At 48.1% G+C, this 15,574-nt stretch overlaps 1 protein-coding gene across 1 annotated transcript in view; it reads left to right on the forward strand.

The window, feature by feature from the left end:
• Positions 1-15,574, forward strand: part of LOC144124842 (activating molecule in BECN1-regulated autophagy protein 1-like) — a 76,234-nt gene that overhangs the window by 35,040 nt on the left and 25,620 nt on the right. Inside the window, 3 exon segments of the mRNA XM_077657754.1 lie at positions 5,397-5,583; positions 6,832-6,925; positions 12,858-13,094. Of these exon segments, the coding sequence (XP_077513880.1) occupies positions 5,397-5,583; positions 6,832-6,925; positions 12,858-13,094 (518 nt within the window).

Here is a 15,574-nt window from a genome sequence, read left to right on the forward strand (position 1 = left end):
TCAATGGTACCATTGTGATCGGCTTTCCGTGCTGTCTGTTCTGATCTAGGATTGTTATTTAACATACCATATTTACACGATTATAAGTTGACTCAAATGTAAGTCGACCCCCCCACATCACATTTCCGAAAAACAAACAAACTTGGAGGTCGTTTATGCTTGCCCTTCAATAATAGAACGCGATAGCACTATCCTGCGGCCACAGGTTATCACCAGCCGCTATTGGCTGCTGCATGCGGTCACGCCCGTTCCAAAATGAAAATGTATTAGTCACTGGACTACTTGTCCACATTTGCGCCATTGTTCTCACTAGCGCTGCCGATGTGATTGCTGCTGCGATCCCACATCTCGTCGTTCTAACGCCGTCGTGCAGCGAAATCCCGTACTTCGCAAACAGCCACATCACGGCATTGCGTGGGAGAGCTGAAAATTTTGCCTCGCTGCAGCTGCCACACCTGTATCACCCGTGTGAACGTCGAACTTGCGGCCTGACGCGCAGTTGTTCGTTTCTTCAGCGTAAAGAATGCCAGCCATCTTGAATGTAGCCGTGAACAAGCGCCGGTCGCTTACCAGACCCTGAGCACAAATGATGAATGATGAAGCACTACATTAAATACTTGTGAAACACGGCTGGCAGTAGTCAAATGCGTCAGAACCAAAGAGAAACTATGCATGAGCGGCGTCAGCTCTTCTGTCGGCTACCGACACTCCTCGGCACTGCGGTTCCGAGTGGCGGTGCCGCCGCGATTGGAACAGTGGCCTTTCCATCAACTATTGGCGCTCTCTTGAGTGCAGAGTGCGCGGCTGAAAGTAAAAAAAAAAAAAGCTTAGATGATGCCTATTAAGAGTAGAACGCGAATGCATTATCGGGCTGCCGCCGCTTATCAGCAGCCGCAATCTACGGCCACGTGTCTGGAGTGGGCTGGTGCCGGTTTGCTGCTAATCAACAGCCACCATCGGCCCGCGCGCGCGGGTTGCTGTTTCTGCGCGTTGACATAGCAGCTGCTCAAAGCCAGCAACAAGAGCGGTGCGACGGAGTCCCGCAGCAAAAATGCAACCACACTGTAGCATGCCTGATATCTCTTTGCCTTGCCTTTATTTATGGTGCAAAGCGTTAGTTTCGATTTTAAGTCGACCCCCCCACTTCGGATTTTCACATTTTGAAAAATAAGTTGACTTGCAATCATGCAAATACGGTACTTTTGTCTTTTTTTTTGTTCATTGCGTTTCTGCACCCTCCCAATTTTCAAGCCGAAATGGGAAATAAACATCGTGTAAAACAAAATTCACTGCATTAATTTTATAGTTCTATTTCAGTAAACTCCTCCTTGCATTTGTTAGGTGCTGGGTAAAAATGGTTTCTGCCGTTCGTGGTCCCTGAGAAAAAGGGTCAATATTTCAAAAGTTTATGAGGAGAGTAGGAAAGCAGAGCATGGCTACGCTATGCTGCCAGGCAAACCGAGTGCCAAGTGTGAATTTGTGGCACCTTCTGTGCATAGCAGAGCAAAGTAGCACTTGCGCAGACTGCTGTGTCTCTGATTCATAGCATCCTTTATGCATAGTGGCGTGCAAAACATCGCAACAAGACAGGGAGACCAAGAGAAATTTGCTTCCATGTGGCGATAGCCGAGGCGCATTGAAGCACCCTCAAACTGCTTTTGCAGAGAACGTTGCGTTACACAGGCCTGGTAGCCGGTGGCATTTTTTTTTTCTTTTGAGCTCAGATTATGATCTAGCCTAGTGTTTTCAATAACTTAGAATGCTCATTGCCGACAGTACCCTTCAAATATGGCAGCGAAACGAGGTTCGAAGCATTTCAAACTTTGCATTTAGTTATTTGAAGTGTACTTATCTGTTCCAAGTTGGCATCAGGATAGCTGTGAGGCAGCTTCAGCTTTCTGCGAACCAGCGTGCTGTCACTTGATGCTTCAGCTGGCACTCAGTAAGCTAGGTTGGAATGTAAGAAGAAAGTTTGTCCAAAAAGAACAAAAGCTTTAGAAAGCTACGGCAGCACTACTGTTTGTCATATATGCATGTTTGTCATACAGTGCAGTCCACTTATAACGATATCGAGAAAGACGAAAAATATGATCGTTATAACCGATGATCGCTATATCTGGACTGGTTATAAAAAATAAAAAAATAAAAACGCGGAACATACCTTGCAGCTCCGAACTTGAATTCGCTACTTGCTCTAAAGAGTAGATGATGTAGAAAGTAGGCTGTGAAAAACAAGCTTTATTTCTAGCGCCAGTAACCGTGGCAAGGGTTAGGCGCGCCGAAATAGTCCGAAATCTGCACTTGCTTTTGCGGCAGCTTCAGCTTCACAACCGCGGTGTGCATGGATTCCAGCTGCTGCGCGAACACTGGCGGCAATCCTTTCGCATGCATAAAATCAATTAAGGAGTCGATTGACGACAGTGCACTTTGCGTGGACATCGTCGTCGGGGTCAAGGTGCCACTGTCAATCTCGTTGTCACTGTCGCTGCTGCCTTCGCCACCGTCGCACAACTTTGCCGTCTGTCGAGACAGCACATCTTCGGCGATCGCTTCGTCGGTGACCTCATCGCAGAAGGAGGCAGCACTGTCTGCAGTCAAAAACTCCTCCATCGACGCACCACCTGTGTCACCAGTAGGAACGAGCTCCCAGAGCTCGGTTATGTCAGGGGCTTCCACCGTGTTGGTCTCAGTGGGTTAGGGAAGTTCGTCCTGACGCACAAAGCCCACCTTTTTGAAGCAGTTGTATATGGTTGACTGCTTTACTTCATACCATGCACCATAAACGAAGCGCACGGCTTTCAAAAGGCTGATCTTCAGGTCAAGGGGTCCGTCTGCATTACCCGACGTGCCAGGAGCTGCGCGGTCAGTGGCTAAAATTAGCCACTCCAGCATGCGCCGCCGATACAGGACTTTAAAGTTGGCGATCACGCCGGTGTCCAACGGCTGAAAGCCTGCCGTAGTATTCGAAGGCAGAAACTTCAATTCGACAGATGTTAGCTTCGGGTTAACGCTGTGTGTGCGACAGTTGTCAAGTAGCAACACTACTTTTCTTCCTTGGCCTTCAATTAAACTGTTGAACTCGAGCAGCCATTCTTCGAACAGGTCGCGGGTCATCCACGCCTTCTTGTTGCTGCGATAGCGGACCGGGATGTGCTGATTCTTAAAGCACGTTGGCTTCTTTGATCGCCCGATCATAAAAGGCTTGAGACGATGGCTCCCGTCCATGCTAACGCACAGCAACACGGTCACCCTAAGTTTCGAGTGCTTCCCGCCGGGGCATCGATCTCCTTTAAGAGCGTGAGTCTTCGACGGCAACATTTGAAAAAACAGAGCAGTTTCGTCGCAATTATATATGTGCTTCTCCGCGTAGCGCTCCAGCACGCCGGGCAGCTTTGTCTGCAGCCACTGCTGCTTTGCCTCTGTGTCCAAAGACGCCGCTTCCCCTACCACGTTTCTGTAAACGATTCCATGCCGCTCTTTAAAGCGCTGAATCCAGCCTCCCCCAGGCTCAAAATTTGGCCGTCCCAGAAGAAAAGCGAAGTTTTGCTTTGGTGGCAAGTATTGGCCCACCAATAGGCACATTATGCGCGTGGGTTGTGATGTACCACTGGTAAAGCGCCTCTTCAACATCGGCGTACAAAGGGTCTCTAACCCTTTTCCGCTGATCGGCATGGCCGCTGATAGCTCCTGCCTTCACAATCGCGGTGCTCCCGGTTTTCAAGATGGTTGATATCGTCGACTGGGCGAGCTCATACTTCTTCACGAGGGCGCTCACCTTGAAGCCGCGTCGAGAGTCCTGCAAAATATCCATCTTCGTGTCAAGCAACACAGCTTTACGCTTTGTCGGTGCCATCTTTGAACTGGGTTGTACCGTTGGTTGCACGCTGCTTCGGTGACGTCATCCTGCTATCGCTAGAGAGAGAGACTGGGCGCGGAACGGGCGCCATCGCGCCGCTTTGCTTGTCGCTTTTTTTTTTCTTTCTCTCTCTTTCGGAGCGACTGTGACCGACGCGCATGAAGCAGCTAGCGCCATCTTGTGGCGCTCTGCACCTACCTAAGTACTCTCCGGTGCGCGGGTGGCGTGGGACGCGCAGCGTGGTAATGGCGGCAGATACGAACTTACGGAGGTAAACATCGCCTTGTCTCGACATCGTTCGTTTCAGGGAACTAAGCAACACAAATGTTACGATTATTTTGCACGGAAAAAGCCATCTGGACGGCAATATTTTGATCGTTATATCCAATATGCGGTGAATAACCTATCGTTATAAATGGTATTTTTCCCCCATAGACCTAACGCATAAAATGACACTCTCATGTCGACCCATCGTTATAACCGATATATCGTTATATGTGGTATCATTATAAGTGGACTGCACTGTATATATGCAGGTACCATATATATATATATAGGTGTCATATATATATAGGTGTCATACATATGCAGGAAACCTCTTGGTTTCAGCTTACGGAACCCCCTTCGTCCTTTTGTGCTGAGCTCGTTGCAGTTCAAGAAGCACTCTGCTCCGTGGCCAACATAACTATGCTTCCTGCGGCCCGCGTTGTCATCCGCACTGATGCCCTCCAAGTTGTCCGGTTGCTATGACGTGTTAGCCGCTGTCCAACGATATGTCAGGACATCCACCGGCTCGCGGCACGCATCCAGCAGCCAGTACGTATTGAGTGGGTCCCACGGGATCTGCTGACCTATCAAAGCCAGGCAGATTTAGCGACCTGCCTTGGTAATACAAACTCATCACCGCCTCGGCTCCTTCATTTGGACAATTTTACCCTCCTTTCATCAAGAAAGGAACTCCTCCGCGCCGCACACGTGCTCTCATCCCTCCATGTGCGGTAACCCCTCCCCACGGTTTTACCCTTGCAGAGGAGGTTGCGCTTAGGAGGATCCGGGTCAGGGTTGCCCTCACACCAACCGTCACTCGGAAGTGGCTTCAGTACCGAGATTTGTTTCCTCGGCCAGGGTGTATGTAAAAAAGGACATTGAAGCTGACATTCATCACTTACTGTGGGACTGCCCAGCTCTCAAGCCTCCAAGGATCCGGCACCTGATGGTAGCAGGTCTTTCACCAAGCAACCCTGCTTCATACATTGCCTGGACGCAGGGACTGTACCATCGTTTCGTACTGGACTTCATCAAATCAGCTAACCTTTTTCCATTCATTTAATGTCTACTACATCATTCGTCACACCTTCACCCATCATTGATGCCCTGAGGCAATAAATTTCGCTTTAAAAAAAATATATATGCAGGTACCACAGAGAGAGAGCTTCCATGCCTTGACAACTAAGGCTGGCGTATTTTATATATATATATATATATATATATATTCATAAATGGTGTTGAATACTTGATTCCGTTTTGTTTTTGTTTGCAGCTCCTCTGCAGGCCTTTCATCGTCATCGGTAGCGTCTTCTGCAACAAGTCGGGGTTCTCCCTTGGCTCTGGGTCATCCGGATGTGTCGGTGTCGCTGGTGTCGCTGCTCGCGAGGCTGCAGATGTCACTGCAGAGTTTGAGCAGTGCCGCCCTCACCACAGCTGTCGCTCGTGAGCAGATTCACCAGGTGAGTGGTGAGGGGAGAACTCATTGGTTCGGATTCGCTGGTTGAGTCTATCCAGACTATGAATTCTCTTGCACAAGGATCCATCATGTTGGGCTAGTTTGAGCAGCTTAGCAGAGCACAAAGTTGGGCCAGTTGATTCATCCTGTAAAATATTAACTAGCACAAGAAAACAGGACAAAGAGAGGAAGACAGCATGGTCACTAGTGCTGTTTGTCTCTCGTCCTCCTGTTTTCTCGTGGTAATATGTTACGTAGGCAGCTTAGCTTTGGTTGGGCTAGGCTAGTTTTGGGTGGCTGGTTTGCTTCTTTGGTTCTAGTCCAGGTTGCACTGGCATTCATTTTCTCTTTTAATGCGAAAGCATTATATGTCCCATGAGCACAAAAGCCGGTGTCCGTCGCCGTCCATGGCACGAAATTCGGATGATGCAGTACACCTATGTACAATGTTCCCTTACTATACATGTAAGTGAACATGTGTAGTCATGAATGGTGAAACTACCTATGAAAGCCATGACTTGCAGTCGTAGTCATGACTCATAATCATTCTGACATTACAGTGAGCACATATCTCTGTTTTTTTTTAATTATTATATTTTCATTGAGGTGCAGGTGTAATAAAATTGTGTGGGAGAGGGGGCAGCTTGTATAAAATTGTAGACATGTAAAGGGGCATTGAGGACAGGTTGAAATTGTCATGTGTCAGTTGCCATGTTGCAAAGACAAAGAGGCTTCTTGCACAGAAAATGGAGCTTGTATAAGTTGGACAAGGCCAAAATGTGAACTACAGGTGTCGCCGTTTTCGACCGTTTTCACAAGCAAACTGCAACGACGTCATGGCCTACTTTTGTTTTCATACGGATCCTTGAGGCTGGGTCATACGGCCATAGACTTCTATACTGTGATCATGGCTTTTTTATCTTGAGGTCACAAAAAGTTACGGGAAGAAAAATGCACCTTTTCCCCCAAGTTTTCTCTGCAATAAATGCTTCTTTTGCAGCTGAACAAACTTTCACATAACTGCGTAGAATCAAGCAATCGGTTTTGTCTAAAAAAAAATTTGGTTTAGTTGTCCTAACCAAGGTGATCCTAATCGAGGGCACCCTAATCAAAGGCACCTTAATTGAGGGCACCTTAATCGGTGACACACTAATCGCCTGCATGTCAGTCACCTACATGTCTAGAGCCACAGTGTGTGTGGTTGCCCGTGTTTGTGGTGAATATTTCTTTCTGTCTGTCTGCATCTGGACAGGTGCGGGTCCGCATTACTGAGATCCTGGAGCGCCTCTCGAACGTGAGTGGCTACCGAGCTCGCCTGACCAGCCTCCGGGAAGAGATCTTCGAAGGTGTGTTTTGACGCCTGGCTCTCTAGCGGTGTTCATTTGCTGTCTGCCCAGCTGTGTTGTTTGAGTTGGGCTGCTATCATGTCAGGTACTGTAGCTGCCCTGTGATCAGAACTGGTGTGCCTGCTTGTCTGCAGCCAGAGGCAGAAAGGAGCATTGTTTGGTTGCTGGTAACCTTCTGCGACAAAGCAGCATAGCACTATGCAAATGTGGTGGATAGGGAGATAGAGAGGCATGGTATTGGTGTTGGCGAGCAGGCTTTGTAGCGATAATTACATTACGGTAGCATTTCGAGCCTTCAGCGTGGCGGTGGCTGTGGGTGGGGTTGGGGGCGTGGTTGATCGCGGAGGCCACGCACGGATTTGCAAGAGAGTGAGGAGAGGGGAGCGGAGTTGTGAGGAGGGGCAGGCATAGAGTTTCTTACTATTAACTAGAGGGAAAGCTGGTGCCTCACCTATGGGAGTTTGCATGGAGCTCTTTGACACCACCTTAGCCACCATGGGCGCTCTAACCATCATGGAACGAGAGATACCGACTGCAGAACCACAACTTTTCGCCAAAAAAGAATGAAAAACTAACGTTGTTTGACAATCAAGAATGCGCTAACATTCAATATCCTGTCTATAAATTGCAACAAACGAGCAGAAAAGCATGTAAATGTAAAGTTTACCCAAAATAAGTGATGGCTTGCTGTCCTATTAGCCAACTATTGTACATTACAAAAACCAACATTTCATGCTTAACAGGTGCATTTTTAAAAAGAATCATGTTTTGCAAAAGAAAATTTTAAGAGGTTTCTTAATGGCATTTCAGAAAACGGAAACCTTTTATTGGGGTCACGTGCTGATGCGTTTTCGCTACTATGGCTTTTACACACTACGTTTGCGCCAGTCGTCTGCACCGTGGACGGAACGGGACCGCAGAACGGGACATCTCAGTAACGCCACTCTGTGTTCCTGAAAAAAAACCCAAAAAAAAACGTAGTGTCCCGCACCAAGTAGCTCATCGCCCCATGATTCTTTGAGCGACCATGGTGGCTGAGGTGCAGCGCCGCCAGCTTTCCCTCTAGTTAATAGTAGGAAACTCTATGGGGTCAGGAGGGCGATTTTGGAAGGCGCGTCGGCGGGGAAAGGGTAGCTTGCTTGAGAGCAGCACGAAACGGGCCACGCAGTTCACCTGCAATAAGGCTCGGGAAAACATACCGAGCGCCGGGCACACAAAGGGGTCGGAGGTAGGTTATCTTGCATTAAGGCGCCGGGTTTACACCGTCCGTTGCTGTAACTGCTCAGCAGGGCTTAATGACGTTCGTTATAGTGCGATTTCGTGCCATTGAAATAATCTATATTTTGACAGTCGCGCAGGTCTTGTTCGTTATAAGCGAAAGTTCGTCTAAAGTGGGGCCGTTATATGTGGGCTCGACTGTACATGAATCATATGGTATTTACCTGTGATCGGCAAATAATGTATGGAATTTCTTCTGCCTTGCAGTTTCGGTTTCAACAGCCAGACAATGGCTGTGACATCAAAATTCAGTATATAAGTCACATGAGGCACAAGAAATGGTGATATGCCATTAAAACCTATGCAGTAGAATCTTGATCATGTGATCACGGTTGATACAAATTTTGGGATGAAACAAGTTTTAAAAAATTAAATGGCTGGGATGCATTGTGTGCAGTGGGCAAGATTTTAGATGTTCCAAACGCTCTGCTCATTGCTATGGATGGCAAGAACACTGAAGGCGTGACCGTACCCTTGAGCAACTGTGCATGACTCGCACATCGCCGATGCAGCGGTCGCCAGTCGTGCAGCAACACGTGCCCCGTGCAGAGCTGACGCCACGATCGTCAGTCGCTTGATACGTGCCTCGAGTGAGCCGTAGTGCACGGCTTGTGCATCGCCGACGTTGCGATTGCCATTCGTGCGGTATGCACTGCAAGCAATGCGCAGTGGCACGAACGTTAACAAATCCTGTAAGGCATAATGGATTTTGTTAGTTTTGGATGATATGCATTTCGGATCATAAAGATGTTTTTCACGACCCCATGAGGTTGGTATCATCGAGATTCTACCGTAATATGGACCCCCATAATACGAGGTGTAATTTGGGGATAGCAGAAACGTAAAAAAATGTTTTCATTTGTGTATATTGCATGCGAGGAAAGCTCACAGAAAGCATGTAGTTGCACTTCATTTTGCGTAAAGTGGTGACCCCAGGGATTCCAGCAAGGTGTATGCGCCATGCGTCTAGTGCTGGCTCCTTCCCCATTCTCTCGCTGACACACTTGATCAGAGTGAAGAAAAGAGCAGCCACTCTGCTCGAGGACTTGTTCCGGAAGTTGTGCGAGCCAAACGTCCCCTAATTGGGGTAAGCTGGGGCGCCTGAACGGCATATGTGTGGCACGGGTAGCATGGGCACTGAATATCTGGCAGTTACATATCTGGGCACTGCAGTCACACCTGCTTGTGTCTCATGCAGCATGCATCCGCTGAGCAGTTGATGCATACACGCAGGCACGGGGCACGTACACCTTGCCAGTGTCCGTGGAGTCTGCTTCTGAGAGTCCCTTGTCGGAGACATCTGAGAGTCCCTTCTGAGAGTCCCTTGTCAGAGACATCTTTCCATAGAAATTAGTCTTTGGTATCATGGAGCTCATTTGGTTTCCTGCATTTCTGGAAAGCATGACTGACGGGCTCCTGGGAATGCTGGCCCAAGCATCCACGATCCAGCTGCAGATTCTACCTACGTCATCTAGACCAAAGAGCAGTGCCTGATATGGTGCTGATACATTTGCCAGCTACGATTACTTTCCTCTTAAAAGCAGCCAAGTGCTGCTTTCGTGGTCCTGACACCGTGCGAGGTGCATTTGTCCTGCTTCCAATAGCATGAGTGTTGCAGCGTCAGCATGGTAAAATCTCATCAAAACCAAAACAACCGACCAGTGCCACTGCTAGATAGTGCCTCCTCTCGCTGGAAGCCTAAGAAACCGGAGCTGCGGATTTAGCAAAAAATAGCTTGAATTCAGATATTAAGTATTGCTAGGTTGAAGCTTGACGTGCACAAATCTGAAAAAAAAAAAAAACGTATTTTACATAAGTTTTCACAGTAATTGCTGCTTCTTCATTCAGTGTCACTTGGACTCTTCAAGACATGCTAGCTTAAGCATTTCAGTGAATTAGAAAGATAAAGGAGCAATTATATCTTTCCCTTTATCCTTACATGGCCTGTATGCAAAACTTTAATGTCACACACATTTTTCAGTCGTTGAAACCGAAGCTGCTTGAGAGGATTTATTGAATAAGTAATTATTTATATTTACTGATCGTGAGTGAATCCCATGCCACTTGTCCATCTACACTAATTCTCATCCACCATTCCGACAAAGATAATACAATAGCTGACCATTTTTTCGGACTCCAGTAATTTGGACTTGCGCGATATTTTGGGCTTTGCTGAGGAAGCATCACGCAACTCATTATAACGTGTAAATTTTCAAGGCCGATATTTCAGACTTTTTGGAGTCCAAAGGTTCGACTTTTCAGACTAATGTAGACACCAACAATACCGTGAAGATCGCTTTTCAGGTGAAAGTTTGTTTTTTTTCAGCCTAATAGATGTGAGCGGGCATCGTTGTTGCAACTGACTGGTTCTCTGGTGCCTTGAAAGGTGTCATCTTGGATTTAAATGAGGTCCATCGAACAGACTGGCTTGAATGGCCTCGGCTATTTGATTTTCATCATTTCCACTTGAGGCACTGGAAGGCTCTTTGCTGCCGTTGAGATAGCCTACAAAGGGCATGTGTCTGCTGCGGCTAGGACAACGGTGTGAGTGGGGCAGATGGGAGGGAAAAGTGGGGTTTAGGCAGTGTGTGTGTTCATTCGCGGTATGACCGGCGGCCGCGTCAGACTGTCAGGTATCGTGACGTGAGGTGATGACTGCATCACCTCGTCACCACCGCATGACGGTGATGATACATGCGTGACAAAAGCATGACTGGCTCAGATACATCTAGTATTATCACTTGCAACACACATGCACACGCACGCACACACAAAGAGAGAGAGGGGGGTGGGGGGAAAGAGTTCACATTATCATTATAGGTCCGTTTGATTTGCCTGCACTACGTGAACTAGTACTCGCGATGCTGCACTTCGCCATTCGTTTCAGCGGCGCAAGATGGTGCCGTCTGCATGACGCCATTCGTTTCAAAAAAGTGCAGACGTTGTGCAGGTCTAGTTCAGGAAAGTGCAGGAAAACTGTGCACCTCCTCAATGGTCGGTGCCGAAATGGTGGTGCTGCAGCCGCCATGGAAGCAGACGACCGCTTGCACGACGATGGGTGGCACTTTGTGATAAACGGCGGATGTACTCAAATTATTCCACTCGTCGATAAAAACTGCCTCAAACGGGCCCGCCGACGCTCATGGAAAGTGAGTGGCCACCCGAGAAGGCGGCGACGGAGGTGGGGACGGGGGGTCCTCGCTGGCACCTTGCATCTTTCGACCATCGTGCTCTCGACGGTCCCGTAACCGGCGTCTTTCCTTTCTACTAATAAAATTATATTAGTACTCGAAGCCGGTCATGTTAACTAAAAAGTAAACACGTGCATGCAGCGCATGATGCTTGTTGTTGCAACAACCGCTTAGCATGCAAGTTGGCGCGCGCACACCTCAGTCGTGTTCAGTAAAAGAACACACGTGCGTTTCGCTTAGCTGCCGCAAGGTTGCATCGAGGCTGAGTCATGGCAACACTTTGCTGCGATATGCTGTTTGAAAATTCTTCACGCGGTTCGGGATGTTGGTGGCCGTTGATTTGGGCGCCACGCTGCTGGCTGCAATTTGGGGGCGACGCCAAGGCTAGCAGACGACCAGACCTGCAGTCGACCATTCGTTTTGGAAGTAGGCAGCACTTGAACTGCTGGAACTGGCGCTGCACGCTTGCGGCACCGCCACGGCACCGCTGCGGAACTTTACAGAACTGGTGCTGGCAGTGCAGGCGAATAGAATGGACCTTATAGCAACTTGTTTGATTTTTTATAACAGCACTTAGTTTGTACGCGAATCTAAGCACCCCTCCTTTTTCTTCGTGAGGAAGAGTGCGGAGCCAAGCTGTCAAGCATGCTTGTCGACTCTTTCATCGAGCAGGAAGCGTCGGAGCTATGCAGCGGCACGGTGGTTGCGGCATGATCTCCAGCTTATTTTGTCGCTTTGATCCAACACCACGCGACAGATGGCAGCACAAAACGCCAAAAACCAACAGAAAGTGCATTACAGATGACTTCAATAACAGTATCAGGGCATTGCCACGTGGACCTGATATCTTCGGCGCTCCTAATGGAACTCGGCATGACTTCGAAGTGGGCTACCTATACCTTGAAGTTCAAGGGAATAGTAATCATGTTTGTCAAACACAACAGAAACCACAGCACAACCTTGGACTTAGGCATCGACCGAGCTTGCGTCGTCAGGTGGGAAAGAGCAGCGGGACCAGATTTTCAGAGATGGTGCGATACGCAAGAAGTTCACAGGGCCGCGCAATAGCCATCTACAACTTGAAAATGATGTCGGCAAGCTTGCAGCGAACGATGCAGGGGCTCGACAGATAGGAGGACGCTCTGCTATGGGATACGGAGAGGAGGAGCTCAGGCAGTGCGAAGGACTCAAATGGCAGTGAGAGTGACTGAGTACCAGACAGAAGCGGTGGGCGACACTCATTGCACCTATTTTTGGGAATGTTCATCAAATAACATTATTTCTTCTTGGTACTTCATGATTGTCAGTATACACTAACTATCCCAGATATCCACGTTAGTCCACTCCTGTGACCACCTTGCATTCCCTAGCATTGCTGAGAAATATCGAAGAGCAGGTGGGGATGGGGGTAAGAACTTGCTTGGGGGCCTGAGTTGTGAGCGCGGCTCGCGCCGTTCTCGCAGCGGCCGCGGCGGCTGGTCCTTGGTCCAGCCAGCCGGACAGTGGCCCGTCCTCCTGGGAGGGCGTGGCGACCGAAGATGGTCAGCCACGCACATCATCCTCTGTCGCAGCAGCAGCTGAGGAGCGCCACCCGGCCACCGCTGCCGCCCGAGGAGGGGGGGATCAGCAGCAGGAGGAACTGGGGGACGAGGCCACATTCAGCCAGCACTGGGACCTCGCCTACTGCCTCTGGCTCGTTGGTGAGTGCATGCTGACATGTTCCCTGCCTTTATTGCGCAGCGCATGTTGTAACTTGGTGTGTGTTCCATCCCCGTAGTTGCTTGCGAATTATTATTGGAGCACTGAACGAACAGCACTAGGCCACTTTTTTTGGTGCTGTGCTCCAAAAACGTTCTTGGGGAGGTGTGGCAGTGGAATACAGAAAACCTCGATACATTTTCTAAAAAAAAAAATGCAGGAAACAAATGTATTTTTTTTTTTTTGGAAAACTTACGATCCAAAAGCACCAAGATTTTGAAAAGTGTGATTAAGAAGGAAGTACAGAGGAATTTATTGAGACTTTTACTTGCTGTAAAAGTGGGTTAGCACTTGTTGGCACAAGATCTGAAGAACTTTTATCGTGCTTGAAGGCTCCCTATCGTTTTAGCTGTGTCCTTAGCACAAAATAAACTTGTAACATGTCTAGGCAGGAGAGGGTGAGGGTGAAAGTAATCGGGACCTCTTCGGTACTAAATCAGTTCTGGTTGCTTGGCCCCAATCCACTGATGCATTGCAGAAAATTTGGTGTTGGCTGACTGCCACTGGTCTTGCACTGTTGCGACGTGCACCCAGGCTCAGGCTGCTCATACGTTGGCGCATGTTCGGGTGGTCTTTAAATGTATCACACAATCAGAATTCTTTGAACATACTTACCGGGAAATTGTTTAATCGGGAACGTGTTAACGGGAAGAAAAATGGTGTAACTCTACGAGACATTTCTGTTGTTAGTGATTATGAGCATAGGAAATGGGAGCGTGTCAACGAGGTTGTACTATACTTGGCACAGAGAGGACTTTCATTTCCTTGCTCAGTTTAAAGCCTCTTAGGATTCTGAATGTTTATGCTATAGGAAAGCTAATTCAAGCACCCTTTACTTTGTAAGTTGTGCTCGAACTGTAAGTGGAAGGACAGGTTGCTCATATTGATGACTGTTTTTTTTAATTAAGAAACAATGCCATCAAAAGATGGCAGGTGATTGTGACATTTACTCTTGTAGTGTGCTTTAATTTGTTGAAATGGGGTTACATTTGGCTGAAGGGTAGGAGTCATGTGCTTTAGAGTACAGTTACAAGCAGTGCTCTCGCTTCCTCCTAACTGTGTGGTCAAAGGTGAGGTTAGAGTTGCAACAAAGGTGCAGGTCATTTAAATTTCAATTGATAGGTACACCTGTAAGAGTGAAATTTTCGCTGCTGTAGAGGTCTGCTTGCACCAAGAGGTTCTTACAAGTTTGTACGGTCTATAGAAATTGGAGGTGTGCGATCATCAAATTTTTGGTTCTGAAGTTAATGTGAGTACTAAAAATTGGTTGCGAATTGAATGTTTTCGAATATCAATACGAGTAGCTCAAACTAAAGACTTATAATAAACTGTACATCTCCAACCAAAAATTTAACTTTAACCCAACGTTTCGAACCCGACTCGGCTCCTTCATCAGGGGTGACTGAGGGCAGTAGCTAGTGTCCTTTAAGTATGGAGGGGAGGAGGGGGTCAAAGGAACGACAGCTGTGATGGGAAAAGCATGGGGGAGGGGGGGGGGGGGGGGGGGTTAGGCTGTTAGTCACGGTGGCACACTGCAGGGAGGTGGTGCATGGCAACTTTTTTTCGTAGCGAAGTCCCTGGGCATATACTAGGGGCAGGTTTCCTTTTGTGCGGTTGATGATGTAGGCAAAGCGCAAGGTAGGCAAAGTGCAACAGTGTTTGTGGGGTTGTGCCCAACCTGGAGACCCGCCTTTGTGGCAGCGTTTGTGGCACAAGCCCGCAAACACTGTTGCGCTTTGCCTACCTGTTCCCAAAGACCAGCCGTGGAGAGAAAGAGCCCAAGACATTGTCTACAAAATTCCATGCTACGACTGCGACGCAAGCTACATCGGCGAAACGAAAAATTTCAAAGAAAGAATTCGGCAACATAAAAACAACGTCCGCAAATTCACAAGAGAGCCCAATCCAGTAGCCGAACATTCCGAGGACTCCGACCATAGAATCAACTTCGAAGAAACCTGCATCCTCGGAACGAAAACAAATTACCACAAAAGGCTCCTTCTGGAATCCTGGCACATCCAAACCACCCCAAACAAGCGCACAAAAGGAGACCTGCCCCCAGTGTATGCCCAGGGGCTTCGCTCTTCTACTCAATGAAAAAAAGTCTCCATGCACCACCTCCCTGCAGTGCGCCACCGTGACTAACAGCCTAAACCCCCCTCCCCCTCTCCAAAGCCTTTCCCATCACAGCTGTCATTCCTTTGACCCCCTCCTCCCCTCCATACTTAAAAGATGCTAGCTACTGCCCTCAGTCACCCCTGATGAAGGAGTGGAGTCCGCTTAAAGTTAAATTTTTGGTTGGAGATGTACAGTTTATTATAAGTCTTCAAACCCAACCAGACAAGCAAATCTGTCAAAATGTTTAGTTTTCAAACTAAAGACAAATGCTTTTCCACAAACCCTAGCTATGAAAGGAACAGCA

This window comes from Amblyomma americanum, chromosome 3 (genome assembly GCF_052857255.1).
Source record: "Amblyomma americanum isolate KBUSLIRL-KWMA chromosome 3, ASM5285725v1, whole genome shotgun sequence".
In the NCBI taxonomy this organism is placed as follows: Eukaryota; Metazoa; Arthropoda; class Arachnida; order Ixodida; family Ixodidae; genus Amblyomma; species Amblyomma americanum.